Genomic DNA, 14,647 nt, shown 5'->3' with positions numbered 1-14,647 from the left:
GCATGTGCGCGCATTGTCATAGTAACTCATACGTTGTATTTCTGCGATAAAATAATCACGCTGCATAAAGTCGTGGTGCGCGCTTAGCCTAAACTCAGTAATCATTTATTTATTTAACACTTTATTGTACAAGAAACAAAATATACATAAAGGTTACAATAATAAAAAAAATAAAAAAGCACAAAGGGCGGCCTTTTGGCGGAATTTTCATTCTATAATAGCCAAAGAATTTTTTGGGATACATCCGAAGTTCATTGTATTTCTGACCCGCGGCATCGCCCGCGCAGTCAAAGAAAAACCCGCATAGTTCCCGTTCCCGTGGGATTTCCGGGATAAAATCGATCCTATGTCCTTTCTCGGGTATCAAAATATCTCTATACCAAAGGAGAATGGCAAACTCCCATAGGACTCTGGGCCTGATCGTTACACTGATGATTTATGGGTGATTAAATAGATAAAAATATACAGACTCTATGAATATAATAATTATAGATCTTTTCTATGGGATAGCAGAGATATTGGGATATTGATTAAGATCAATTTTGAATATAACGTTACTAAGGCCCTTCTGCCATTAGGTACGATACTTCTAGAATACGATACTCGCGTAGAATACTACTTAGATATTTGCTGGCTACCCGATGCTCGCATATTATGCGACTGAAAAATGACTAAATTAATCATTATTGTGCCTCGTTTTTGTGGACCGACGTTATAATAATAATAATTCATTTATTTATTGCAACAACAGTTACGTCGTTATGTCGATTGTCGAGCAATCAGCAATTCCAGTGACGAAGAAGCTCTTGCAGTTTTTCTTTTTTATAGAAATAGAAGACGCCAACGTAAGAGTAAGAAGTACTGGATTCATCCATATATTGAAAGAAACATAAATTGTAGAGTTTTTGTAGCCAAACGAGAACTACAACATGATGATTAGATATTTTTATCTTTCTAACGAAGAGATACGCGCGAGAGTCGAGACGCGATGCAAAAGCGACCGACACGGTGAGTAGTGCTATACTAGTCGCAGACGTGTAGGATACCAGTAGCGTAGTGTGCGAGCCTACATAAAAATGTATGTGAGATACTCCGCGGCGACTAGTCTCCGAGACTTGCAGGATACTTGAATCGCCTATGCGTATCGTAATGGGAGAAGGGCCTAAAACTTCACTCAAATGTCAAACAACAAACATAAACAAATCACTCATCACTGACACAATTATGATTAATAATTTGACATTTTATTAATGGCCAGCTACCTAAATAAAAATGTTATAATTAATATTGATTAAGTAAAACATGTTTTTATTTTATAGAATGATCTAAATAAATTAAGATATGTGTTAAAAATAAGTTAAGTTTTGCTTCTGATTTATAAAGCATTTGAATTCAATAAAATTAAAAATAAAATATAGACATTCATTCGTATTAATCGATATATTCGACTTTTTTACTCCTGACAACACTGACAATCTCTGCTTGATAAGACCGGTAGTCATAGAAATCTAAATAACAATGCCGGTAGTGAACACATTATCTCTTTTTTCAAAGATTTGTTTTCCCATAGAATCAGAAGTAAATATTTTACCAAGAATTACTAAAAATAACATAATGAATTTTAAATATATTATGATTTCTGTAACAGTTAGGCCCAGTTTCGCCATTCTCCTTTACAGACAGACAGAGTTACTTTCGCATTTATAATATTAGTATGGATAAAAGAAACCTTTGACAATTCTATCTGCTGTAAAATAATGAGTCCAATATAGACGAATTTTCTTTTTTTTTTTCTTCTTATCCTCCGAAGTAGTAAATAAAGACAAGCAACTTGTACGAAATCCACGATGAAAGTGAGTAAGGATCACTATTAAATTATCGCTGTGCGCGCACCGTACTCTCTGCGATTTTCTACAGCGCGTTTTTGAAATCGTGTCGCAAAAATTAAAATCGTGGTGCGCGCTTAGCCTTAATATGCAAAAAACGAAAATTGACCTAGAGATACTCGTAATATATAAAACACTGTACAATTTTTGGAGAAAGTCCTGTAGCAAAAATTCGTTTTTTGCATATCTATTAGTTGTCAGTTTCTAATTTCTATATGCATTTTATGCTGAAATTTATGTTGATTATTACATTCTTCCTTGTGTAGGTATTGTTGTGCTCTGTTTTATTATGTATTTATTAGTACCTAATCCCATAAATTGTATAATACATAATTTCTAAACAATAAAAAAAAAACAAACCTTTAGCCGCTGCCATGTGCAGGAAACTCAGACATAACACTAGTTTAAAGAGCGCCATTTTGAACAACTGTCACTTCACCTGAAACAAAAATGAGGAATTTATAATTCACTATTTATCTTTATTTACTTATCAGTTTTGTACAAAAATAAATAGAAAATAACTTAAAACCATAGTAGAGTCACACCCCGGACACTCCATACAAAATTATCGTTTTGACAGTCACACTGTAGAGAGTGCAATTAATGTTTGACCTAAGTGTTTGACACATTTGTGACTAGCGTAAAGAAATTCGCGTTTTTCTGATGAAATACAATCCGTATACAGCACAATATCTAACCATTTTCTACGAAAAACGATAATAACAAATCCAAAATAATAAAATTCCGAGTGTGGAGTGTCCGTTCTGTAGCATTTAGCTACTATTATGTATTATTCTGTGGTAGAGTAACTCATACTTAGGTAAAGGCATGTCTCATTTATTTATTCCTCCCCCCTCTCACTTAAATACTTCACTACATACCTAGTACTTATAAAACAAAGACGCTTTCTCTGTCCCTATGTCCATCTTTAAAACTACGCAACGGATTTTGATGCGGTCATATAACTCAGCCCCCGGAATCACAGACACAATAGAAAATCTATTGTGTCGTGGTCCGATCGGGCCGCTCGGGGCTCAATAAATAGATAGAGTGATTCAATAGAAAGGTTTTAGTATATAATTAATTAGGTTTTAGACCTGTGTTTTAGACAAAGCGGGCGGAAAGCTAGTTCATTATTACCCCGACGCGACGCAACGTTTAGCACATTTAGTAGCGAGAGTGGTCACGGGAAAACACGGGAAATAGATAATACTCGCGTAAAATCATACACAAGACAAAGAAGTATACATTCATCCTCACAATTTAGAATCTTATTATTTACTTACAGCTATTTTATTAATATTAATCCATAATCTACTATTAACGGGTAATTAATTTGATGAATGCTTGAACCGGGAATCGATCCGGTCCGTAGCCACAACTCAAGCATACAAACAAACATTCGTTTTTTATATAGGTATTTCAATAATAATGGGAATACAGTTATGGCGGAAATTAGAATTTAATTTATAACTGTGTTTATTCTACATATTTTAGATAATAATAAGAGTTTAAACTCAAACTAAAAATTTAGGTATTCAATTAGACTTCTTCTAGAAGCACTTTTGAATCGTCATTACATATTTTAACATTTACCACCGATTCGGAAAGCAGTAAGTACCTATCTATGGAGAAGACGGCAAGAAACTCCATAGGTAGTTGCTCTTTTAAAATCATGTCAATATTACAATTGAATTTTACATAGTGTGGAACTTGAAATAAGTAGTTACAGTATTTTTTTCAAAAGTTTAAGTATTAGTAGGCTAATAACTGAATTAATAAAGCCATATCTTTGAAAGAAATAAAAATGTTGACATAAAAATTAATAATAATATCGTACTTGTAAATTTTTAAAATGCTTCACAGATTTCCATTTATAAGTTTGACTAAACTCAGATAAATTTAATTAGTAAAAGTAAACAGACAAAACACATACCTATCAGCATCCTATCAGTGAATAATTACGGAGATATTCATGGAAATCGAACTAATATTTACTTTTACTTTAAAAGTAATAATAATATTTTATAAATTACCTTTATATATGAGGACACGTGTCAATGACCTTCCTTTTTGGAAGTATATTGTTCACGGCGCTTTTCTTTGATTATTATGACGCCAATTTACACATTTTTCACTCTTTTTAATAACTATTCACTATTTTTCTTGTAATTAATTTATCAACAATGCTTAGAACAAGTAATTTGAAAGTAGGTACATACCTTTAAAACAATCACTTCTTTATTTCATTAAATAAATAATCAAATTTTGTACAAATAATTAAATAATTCTAAATTTTTTCGTTATACCTAATAATTTTCATTTTTCTCTACAATCGTCGTAAAGAAAAATGTTATAGAATTATGGCGGCATATTTGAAATTAGAAGTTAGAACACACTTTTTATTGGCAGTCTGAGAATTAAGGCTAAGCGCGCACCACGATTTTATGCAGCGTGATTATTTTATCGCAGAAATACAACGTATGAGTTACTATGACAATGCGCGCACATGCGATTAAATAATAATAATAAATAATAATAAAAATATTTATTAACCAAAATATTCAAACATTACATTGTTAAGTGTGATAACAGTAGGATTAGTTTACAAGGTTGCTAGTACAGTGATATCCAAACTAGGCTATTGCCTGTATCTTGGATATCAGAGACGGAGTACAGGTAACTTTATTAAGACGAATTGTACAGTACATCAATACATAATTATGTTTAAATAATTTATAATTAATAATAATGAGTGTATTTAATACTAGAACTTACAACATTTTCCATTTAACATAGGGTGTGTGATTGTGTGTGTGTGTGTGTGTGTGTGTGTGTGTGTGTGTGTGTGAGTGTGAGTGTGCGTGAGTGCGTGTTGTGAGAAGGTGAGTGTGGATTAAAGTGATAGTGTAAATATGTGTGTGTTTGTGTTCATGTGTGAATGCGTTCAGGGATCCAATAATATCAATTAAATTAGTATTTTAGCATATGTAAATTGTTCAAGTTTTATTTCTCACCAACAGATTTCTATTAAAGTTAAAGTTTATTCTTATATTTAGACCAGATCTTCGGTATCGCTGTATGAAAGTTCGTGCAGCCAAGATTTCATTATTTTATTGCATTTAAACAGATTGCAGTTTTTCAGATGTTTTGTTTTACAAACATTATTGTACGTATGAATGAGTGAGTAAGCTGGGCTACGTCTAGCTATTTTTGTGTTGAAATCAGGAAGTGGGATACGGAATGTTCTTTTCTTTAGGAGATCTTTGTAATCGGGCCGCGAAACGATTGATTTATGGGTTAGGTTTACTGCTGAAAGTATGTATAATTGACGAACGCGAAGTACGTTAAACTCACGATAAAGTTCATTCGTAGGAAATCGGAAAGGCTTTTTAAGAGTCACTTTAATCAGTGCACGTTGAGCTCTCTCCAGCTGCAGGAGGTGAGTTTTGGCAGCGCAGCCCCAGACAGAGATGCTATAATTTATAATAGATTGGCATAAGGACGTGTAAACTTGTCTGAGAATTTTTAGTGGGGTGCAATTGCGCAGTTTTTTCATTATGAAGATGAGTTTCCTTACTTTTGATGAAACTTCACTAATGTGTAGATGAAAGTTTAGGTTGCTGTCTAGGGTAACACCTAAATATTTTAGTGAGGGAGTGGATTCAATGTGATGGCAATTGCATGATGAATGAGTGTTGCCGGGGTTGGTACAGGAGTGAAGTTGGAGAGACTGTTTGGGGTAGAGTTTGGGGTTTGCAGATTTTGAAAATGTTAAGTACTTGGTTTTTTTGAGATTTAAAGTTAATAGGTTTTGGTTGAGTGCTTCTGTTATTTTTAATAGACCTGTTTCTGCAAGTCTATGTGTTTGGTCCCAATCTGCGCCATGAAATACCAGAGCAGTGTCGTCGGCGTATGCAATTATGTGGGAGTTTTCCAAACTCATTTTAAGTATGTCATTAATGTAAATGATGAAAAGAGTTGGACCGAGAACACTTCCCTGTGGTACGCCAAATTCAATTTTTAGTTCGGAGCTAAGTTTGTTGTCGATTTTTGTGCATTGCCTGCGGTCTGTAAGATAGCTCCTAAACCAATTTAGTGAAACGCCTCTAACTCCAATTGCCTCCAATTTCTTTACGAGTAGGCCAAGGGATATAGTGTCGAAGGCTTTTGCCAGATCTAAAAAGACGCTTAGACAACAGTGTCCGTTTTCTAAATGTGAAGATATGAGATTGGAAAGTAGTGTAATGGCATGCTCAGTAGATTTGTTACTTCTGAAACCGAATTGTTTGTCTGAAATGAGTTTATATTTCTCTAAGTAAGATGTCAGTCTGTAGTTCACAATTTTTTCGAGGGCTTTTCCAAGAATGTTTAAAAGAGCTATGGGTCTGTAGTTTTCTGGGAGGCTTTTTGTTCCATTTTTGTATATCGGTATTACAACTGCTATTTTCCAGCAGTCAGGAAACTCACCGGATTCTATACTGAGATTTATTATGTGTGTGAGAGGTTTAATAATTTCAGGAAGAATGGCTTTTATCGTTCGGACTGTGAGATTGTCTAATCCGGGGGAGCTATCGTTATTCAAGCTCATTATTACTTTGCGTACCTCTGTTTCATCGGAGGGGGAGAGAAAAAAGGATTGCGGTGCTGAGTTATCTGATTTGTAGGAATTTATTAGATCTTCATGAGATGTATTAAGTTTGCTTAGGATCTGATCAGATAAAGTTTTCCCAACCGAAGTAAAATATTTATTACAGTTGTAGAGAGATCTATTTATATCGTTATTAATTTGAAGTAATTCCACCGGAGGGTTGGAATGAGTACTGGTTTGACTTATGTTTTTAATGGTTTTCCATAGTAATTTTGGGTTAGATTTGTTTTGTTCTATTAGTGTGCTATTGTATTGTATTTTGACATTTCGAAGTATTTTATTGCAAAAGTTTCTATATCTCTTATATATAAGTTGGCGTGTAAGGTCATTAGGGTGTAGCTTTGCGTCTTTATGTAATTTGTCACGGTGGGTTATACATCGAATTAATCCCGGGGTGATCCACGGCTTTAAATTTGTGCGTCTGCGACTAACTTTAATTTTAACCGAGTGTTTTTCTATGGAGTTCGTTAATATTTCGTAAAATGAGGAAGATGCATTATTAACTTGTGTAGAGGAGAGAGTTTCCTTCCAATCGGTATTTTTTAGTGATGTGATGAGAGCGTCTATGTCGGTTTTCGTACGCCATCGAGGTAGTTTTTGTGGTTGCTTTGTATTTACTACTTGACCTATTACAATGTCATGATCGGTAATAGTTGATTTACATATTGCACCGTAGAGTCTGCCGGTTGATTTGATGAAGATGTGATCGAGGCAAGTTTTATTTCGAGTGGGTTTTGTGATAGTGGGGAGTAAAGAATGAGATGACATAATACATAGATAATCTATAGATTCTTGAGATTCCGAGTTACAGATATCAATATTAAAATCGCCAGCTACTATCGCAATAGGTTTCTTGCTTAATGTGTGAAGTAGAGTATCTAAGGAAGAAAGAAATGAGGTGTTAACCGGAATGGATGGGGTCCGGTAGATTCCTAGAAGAGAGATGTTATGATTGATGTTAAGTTTTAGGCTATCTGCGTTTGTGAGCGAGGAATGTTCTATAGCTGATTTGTGGCAATCTTTAATGAATATAACTACACCACCCGATTTATTTATCTGGTTGGAAGTACGAAATGAGTTGTATCCAGGGAGGTGGTCAATTATAGTATTTTCACTTAACCAGCATTCAGTTAGAATTATAGCATCAAATTTATCATGGAACCTACTCAAGTTTAAAACAAAGTCATCAAAATTTCTTTGTATACTCCTAATATTTAATGATAATACCGAAAATCTGTTGGTGTTAGGTTTCAAGTTAGAGTTATTGAATTCTTCTATAGACTGGTAGGGATGACAGTCAATTGAAATGGTTACATCTAATTCATTAGTTACATTAATTAGTGACATGTTGAAGAGGTGAATTTATAACGGCAAGGTTTTTTCTTGTAGAATATTTTGTCATCCCTAAATTGTGCTTGAGTATACTTATGGTAATTAATAATATGTGTGTAATTACGAGTGCAACGTGTGTGATTATGAATGTTTATGATGGAATTGAATGTTAGTGATAGAAAGTGAAAGTGCGTGAGAGTCGTGTGCTGCACAGAGCAAGTAATATAGGTGTGCTGTGTGATGTGTGAGTGAGTTGTGTGCTGTGTGATGTGTGTGTTGTAATTAGTGTGTTTACATATTTTTGATGATTGGAAAGTTACTGTAAAAATGAAATTGGAAGAAAGAATACAATAAGAAGTAAAAATAAATACATTCTCATAATATAAAGAAGATGGAAACAAAATAAATATTTTATAGGTCTTGCGCTCTGGCTTTAGGTTCGCGCAGGTATGTGAAGTCTTTAAACAAAGAGTAGTTATATTAAAGTTAGAAGTAAAATTAAATACAATCTCAAAGAACGAAGTGAAAAAGAAAATAAATATTTTGTACAATATCGTGCGTTTTGACTTTAGGTACGCATAGATATGAGAGATCTTTAAGTAATTAAAATTAGAATAATTAGAAATAAAATCAATTACATTATCGTATAACGAGAATGAAAACAAAATCAATATTTTATATAACGTGCGTTTTAACTTTAGGTACACACAGATATGTGAGATCTTTAAATAATTAAAGTTAGAATAGTTAGTAATAAAATCAATTACATTATCGTGTAACGAGAATGAAAACAAAATCAATATTTTATATATCGTGCGTTTTGACTTTCGGTGCACACTGGTATGAGAAATCTTTAAACAATTAAAATTATAAATAAAAACAATTAAATTCACATAATATAACGAAGATAAAAACAAAATCAATATTTTATGTATTATGGTGCCTTTTGACTGTCGGTTCGCACAGACAATATGTGAGATCTTTAAACAATTAATATTATAAATAAAAACAATTACATTCTCATATAACGCAGGTAAAAACAAAATCAATATTTTATATATCGAGTGTTTATACTTTTGGTTCGCATAGCTATGTGAAGTTTTTAAACAAAGTGAAGTTGTAACAATTGTTATCGTTCGTTTTATATTTATTGTGTGCAAGCTCATTTTTGCGTTGAGCAACTTATTTACCTTATAATTATTTAACTTAATTATGTTAATAATGAATTTGCAATAATTTACATAAGAAATATGTTTATGGTGGAGTATAATACTTAAAAGGAAGGAGTGTATTATTTCAAATGTTGTGGTAGTTTCTAGACAAATAATATAATATTTACAATTTTTGCACCAGAGGAAGGAATATGATATGCGAGCAAGCTTACGGGTTAGTCTGAGAGTTATGCAGCTGGTGAAGATCCTCTGGTTTCTTGATGGCGATTGCTGGGTCCCCTTCTTGTTTACGTATGTAAACCACTCCGTTTTTAATCCAGCAGTACTTGTAACCAGATGCCTTTGTTTGTTGCCGAGCGGCACGAAATAAATGTCTGTTTTCCTGAGTGAGCCGTTCATTGAAATAGATATCCGTATTTTTGGATGCTGCTGAACCAAGTCCCATGTCTAGAGCGTTAATGGAGCGCTGCTTCATTTTACCAACTTTTAAAAATTCATCACGTTTATTACGACTCAAGAATCGGGCTATTAGAGGTCGAGATGGCTGTTGTGAGTTGTCTTCGGAGTAGCCAGTATTTTGAGAGGACTTCCGCGGGGGGCCCGCGCGGGTGATGAAATCTAAGTCAGATTCTTCTATAGGAATACCTAATTTTAGAGAGATAACGTGGAATGTATGTGCGGGATTTTCATTTGGAGTTTCTGGAACGCCTGCAATTTCTATTTCATTACGGAGGAGAGCTTGTGCGTTTGTGTTCAAGCGATCTTTGAGTTCAGTGATTGCACATTCTAACATAAGAATTCGTTTTTCTTGACATTCCAACTTGGTGTCGTACTCATCAAGACGTAGGTTACATTTCGCTATATGGTCAGTAAGGGTCGTCATTTGGGATTTAATTTCTCCAACGGTTTCTCTGATCAATCTCATCTCGTGAACGATAGCACTGATTGACACTTCTTTTGAGATATCAGATGAGCAAGTCGCAGGAGACATACGCAGAGCCTCCCGGGGGGTGTTGTTATTATTTAGTGTAGAGTTGGAGTCTTTCGTCAAGGTTGGAGTATTGGATGTGACATTGTTTGAATGTTTGGCATAACAATGTGAGCATAACCAGTTCAGTTTAAATTCTTCGGATATTTTTTTAAAATCTGTTATATTAGCACATATTGAGTGAAAGTTTTGGGAACATATAGAGCATTTAATGTGATGTTGATTTATTCTTATTATTTTATTACATGCTCCGCAGTTACAAGCCATATTTTAAATATTATTTTGTTTCAATTCTATTAATAGAATAACGGTTGCAAATTCCTTACTTTTGGTAGCGACGCTTCAAATCTGCGACGGATTATTTCCAAAAATGAGAGTCCGTCTCTTTCCCTCGGTGTGAAGTGCGGGGCGCGCGCCGCGACAAATTCGTTGTATTTAATTTTGAGAATATTTAGGAATGACGTAAATCACTTCTGCACTTTTACGCGATTTTGATACTTATTACATGAACATGTGAGACTATTATACTGTGAGACAATTGTTTAATTCCAGGAACACAAAAAATACGTCTTGTCCCTAACGAGTCTAAAAACGGAATATCAATAATCGCAGCGATTTTAAAATTGTGATTTGTCACATTTTGCTGCGACTGCTCGCGACGCGATTGTCGCGAAAATGAAATGCAGAATATGAAATTGTATGGTACCGCGCGCACTGCGATAATAAAATCGCACACTCGGGCCCGGCTGGCACTTCACTTGTGTTTCGTCTGTCCAACAGTAAACATCGTAGTGGTATAGGTAGGTACTGTTTGGTAAACATAAACTCAGTAATCTGTCAAAGGTTTGAATTTATTTATTTATTTAACACTTTATTGTACAAGAAACAAAATAAACATAAAGGTTACAATAATAAAAAAAATAAAAAAGCACAAAGGGCAGCCCTTTGGCGGAATTTTCATTCTATAATAGCCAAAGAATTTTTTGGGATACATCCGAAGTTCATTATATTTCTGACTAGCTTTCCACCCGCGGCATCGCCCGCGCAGTCAAAGAAAAACCCGCATAGTTCCCGTTCCCGTGGGATTTCCGGGATAAAACCGATCATATGTCCTTTCTCGGGTGTCAAAATATCTCTATACCAAATTTACAGACAGACAGAGTTACTTTCGCATTTATAATATAAGTATGGATAAAAGAAACTTTTGACAATTCTATCTGCTGTAAAAGAATGAGTCCAATAAAGACGAATTTTCTTTTTTTTTCTTCTTATCCTCCGAAGTAGTAAATAAAGACAAGCAACTTGTACGAAATCCATGATGAAAGTGAGTAAGGGATCACTATTAAATTATCGCTGTGCGCGCACCGTACTCTCTGCGATTTTCTACAGCGCGATTTTGAAATCGTGTCGCAAAAATTAAAATCGTGGTGCGCGCTTAGCCTAAAAATTTATTTTTTTATGGCGCCGCGCTGCGTCCAAAAACAATTAGCGTTTACAAAAAAAAACAATACATAATATCTAATAATATTAAAAATAATTAAGACATATATTAATTATGACGATAAAAAAATTATCCACAAATTATAACATAAGTATAAAAATAAACATTTAGTGATAATAATTATGAGCCTAGTACCACTACGTCAGTAATTAATTCTCTGCATAAATTATAATATACCGTACGATATTATTGGTAAAGCTCACATGTTCTAGATCTAGATTATATTAAAGTGCCATAAAATTTTATTATCTGTATATTATTCGTGACCATAAATTATTTGATTCATTTATTAATTGCAATTAATACGGTAAATTTAAGAAGTGTTTAATTTTGTAGATACCTTCGTAAATAGATATTATTTTTCATGAACAAATTAATATATTTTGTACTGTGAGTATTAAAAGCGGGGGAAAAAAAAAAGAAGTGATTGTTTTAAAGGTATGTACCTACTTTCAAATGTTTATAATTATGGACCTACGTTGTAGGTTATATTGTTATGTGTAAAATACCTAGTTGATAAATTCAGGTTTATAACATAACCTGTTAAACTTCAATCTTAAATTCTACTACCACACAATACTTATCAATAGCTTATGCTAACTTTATTGTGTTTTCTTGACTTGCTTTTGTTTTCTTCGTGTTCTTTACACCATTACTTATTAATTTGTACAAAATTTAATTATTTTCTGTCTACTGTCTACCACTTGAACTCAAAGTAAATTAATTTACAAGCTAAGGTATTTATTTACCTTTTTATACCAAAACTATACATCAAGCAATGACTTTAAAAATTACGAAGTTTTTGCCGACCAAGCGCACAAAAACGCTACCACGTTTTTCTTCTAGACGTACCTACCTATATTTTTCTTAATTAGTTTCAAAGTACATTATTTTACACTGGTAAATGGTCAATTAAACTTAGATAGGTCTGTATGTTTGTTTCAAATAAACCAACTTTTAAGAATTTCATGAGAAGGTAGCTAACTCTATAAGGACGAACTAGCCACGAATTGATATAGGTACCTATGTTTTATATAATTAAGCTCTGTCCCACCGTCCCACGCGAACGGGAACTATGCGGGTTTTCCTTTGAAAACGCGGGCGAAGCCGCGCGCGGAAATCTAGTCATTTTATAAACTACATTCTATTCCCATAATAACATATTAAATTAGAAATTTCAGATTCTAAGTAGGATTTTGAGAGCAGTGGTGGCTCAGTGGTGAGACCTCGGACTTCGAATCGATAAGTCCGGGGTTCGAGACCAGGCGAGCGCGCAGGAATTAAATTGATTTTTCAATTTATCTGCGCATGTTGTAACATCACCACTGCTCGAACGGTGAAGGAAAACATCGTGAGGAAACCGACATGTCGAATTAAAAAGTTCGACGACATGTGTCATCCGCCAACACGCACTTGGCCAGCGCGGTGGATTATGGCCTGTACCCTCATAGGAGGCCCGTGTCCCAGCAGTGGAACGTTTATGGGCTGATGATGAAGTAGGATTTATATATGTATCACAGAAACAACAAGTCTAACACTATCCAAGCTATTACAATTATTATAAAACAACTTTGAAATGAAAGGGATAAATATATGTTATTTAAGGGAATACTAAAGTTATTACTTATTAGGTATTACGTGATTTTATTGGCCTTTATATAATTTAACTGATAAATTAGTTTGGATATAATATTTGCATCAAATTTTACGTCTAGACGTTTACGTTTTCGTAATATAGGTAAGTAAACGAAGTGAAGAGTTTGTTTGTTTGAACGCGCTAATCTCAGGAACCTGGTCCGATTTGAAAAAATCTTTCGGTGTTAGATAGCCCGTTTATCGAGGTAGGCTATAGGCTATAGGATATCATTACGCTAAGACTAACAGGAGCGAAGCCACGCGGGTGAAACCGCGAAGCGCAGCTAGATAATAATTACATTTTAATATATAGGTATGTTTTTCTCTTTTATTAAAGAATCCATAACATTTATCTTGCATTTCCCATTAAATCTCCTTCGAAATAACGAACATAGTAAATACCCAAGTGGGAATTAACAAAAGTCAGCGTCTCAGCTTTTGCTGAACTGTAGTGGACAGCGCTGTTTATCAGCTGCTATTCAGGCTCTATGATGGTGTATACTTATCAGTGTACTAGTAGGTAACTATGTATCTTAACTTTTACAACAAGCAATAATATTTTAAAAACTTGTAATGATAAATAAGTTTATTTATAATTCAATAAACTTGGTGTCCTTCAAGTTTGTTCTTTGACAAAAGCTTTTTTAAAACTTATCTTATTATTTGGTTTGTTTTACTAGGATTTTAGTCTCAAATCCACTTTTAAACCTATCTAGTTACTTAAATAAATTAAAAACATTACAAATTGATTTAATTATGTAGCAAAAAGTGGGTTTTTGCTTAATTCGGAAAACGAACAAGTATGTTGGTAGGTATATTGTGAATTCATGAATTATTAAATAGGTGTAACTATTATTATCCCATACTGGCAATACTTTTTAAAAATAATCAATAATAGAATCCACATAACATAGTTTATAAAGTATTATAATTCACTTTTAAATATACACATACAAACTATGTATTATAAAACTAAAACATGAACGTATCCTCTCAATTGCGTGTAACAAAAAACACACACATGACACAAATGTCAAAATAACATTGACATAAATTCGAATTAACACTATTTTCCAAACTCAAGGTTATTCAAAAGTGCACAGATAGTAAAAGAATACTCACAAAACACAATATTTGTTGACAGCTGACTAAATATGGCACTATCGAGCGGCAGACAGTCGCCGCGCGCGCACTCCACGACTCGACTGAGTGGTCGACTGTCGAGTCGAAATTGTAAAGCAGCGGTTAGACTGGTAACTAAACTAAGGACACATTTGTTGTTGTTGTTTTTTTGTATGTTTGTTTGTAATGTTTTCATACAAAAACTACTGTATCGATTTTGAAATTTCTTACGCTGGCGGAAAGCTCCATTTTTCTTAAGTAGCATAGGCTACTTATATGTTATTTCGTTTTTATCCCGGGTCCACGGGTGAAGCCAGGAACAGCCGGCTAGTGTAAAATAAATCACGACAAAGTTGCTAT

At 33.8% G+C, this 14,647-nt stretch overlaps 2 protein-coding genes across 2 annotated transcripts in view; both read right to left on the bottom strand.

Moving 5' to 3' along the window:
- LOC123704194 overlaps window positions 1-14,381 on the bottom strand; it is a 61,936-nt gene extending 47,555 nt beyond the window's left edge. Inside the window, exons 1-2 of the mRNA XM_045652506.1 lie at window positions 14,288-14,381; window positions 2,247-2,325 (exon numbers count right to left, since the gene is read on the bottom strand). Of these exons, the coding sequence (XP_045508462.1) occupies window positions 2,247-2,304 (58 nt within the window). The 5' untranslated portion in view covers window positions 2,305-2,325; window positions 14,288-14,381. The remainder of the gene's footprint in view (window positions 1-2,246; window positions 2,326-14,287) is intronic.
- Window positions 9,250-9,924, bottom strand: LOC123703937. The gene has a single exon (XM_045652147.1). The coding sequence runs from the start codon at window positions 9,922-9,924 to the stop codon at window positions 9,250-9,252; it is 675 nt and encodes a 224-aa protein (XP_045508103.1).
- Window positions 14,382-14,647: the final 266 nt, after the last annotated feature.

Source organism: Colias croceus, chromosome 28 (assembly GCF_905220415.1).
Source record: "Colias croceus chromosome 28, ilColCroc2.1".
Taxonomy (NCBI): Eukaryota; Metazoa; Arthropoda; class Insecta; order Lepidoptera; family Pieridae; genus Colias; species Colias croceus.
This window is presented reverse-complemented; position numbering and strand designations above follow the sequence as displayed.

Excerpts from the sequence above, each read along its gene's own strand:
- LOC123703937 (XM_045652147.1), bottom strand. The coding sequence starts at position 9,924 with ATGACGACCCTTACTGACCATATAGCGAAATGTAACCTACGTCTTGAT.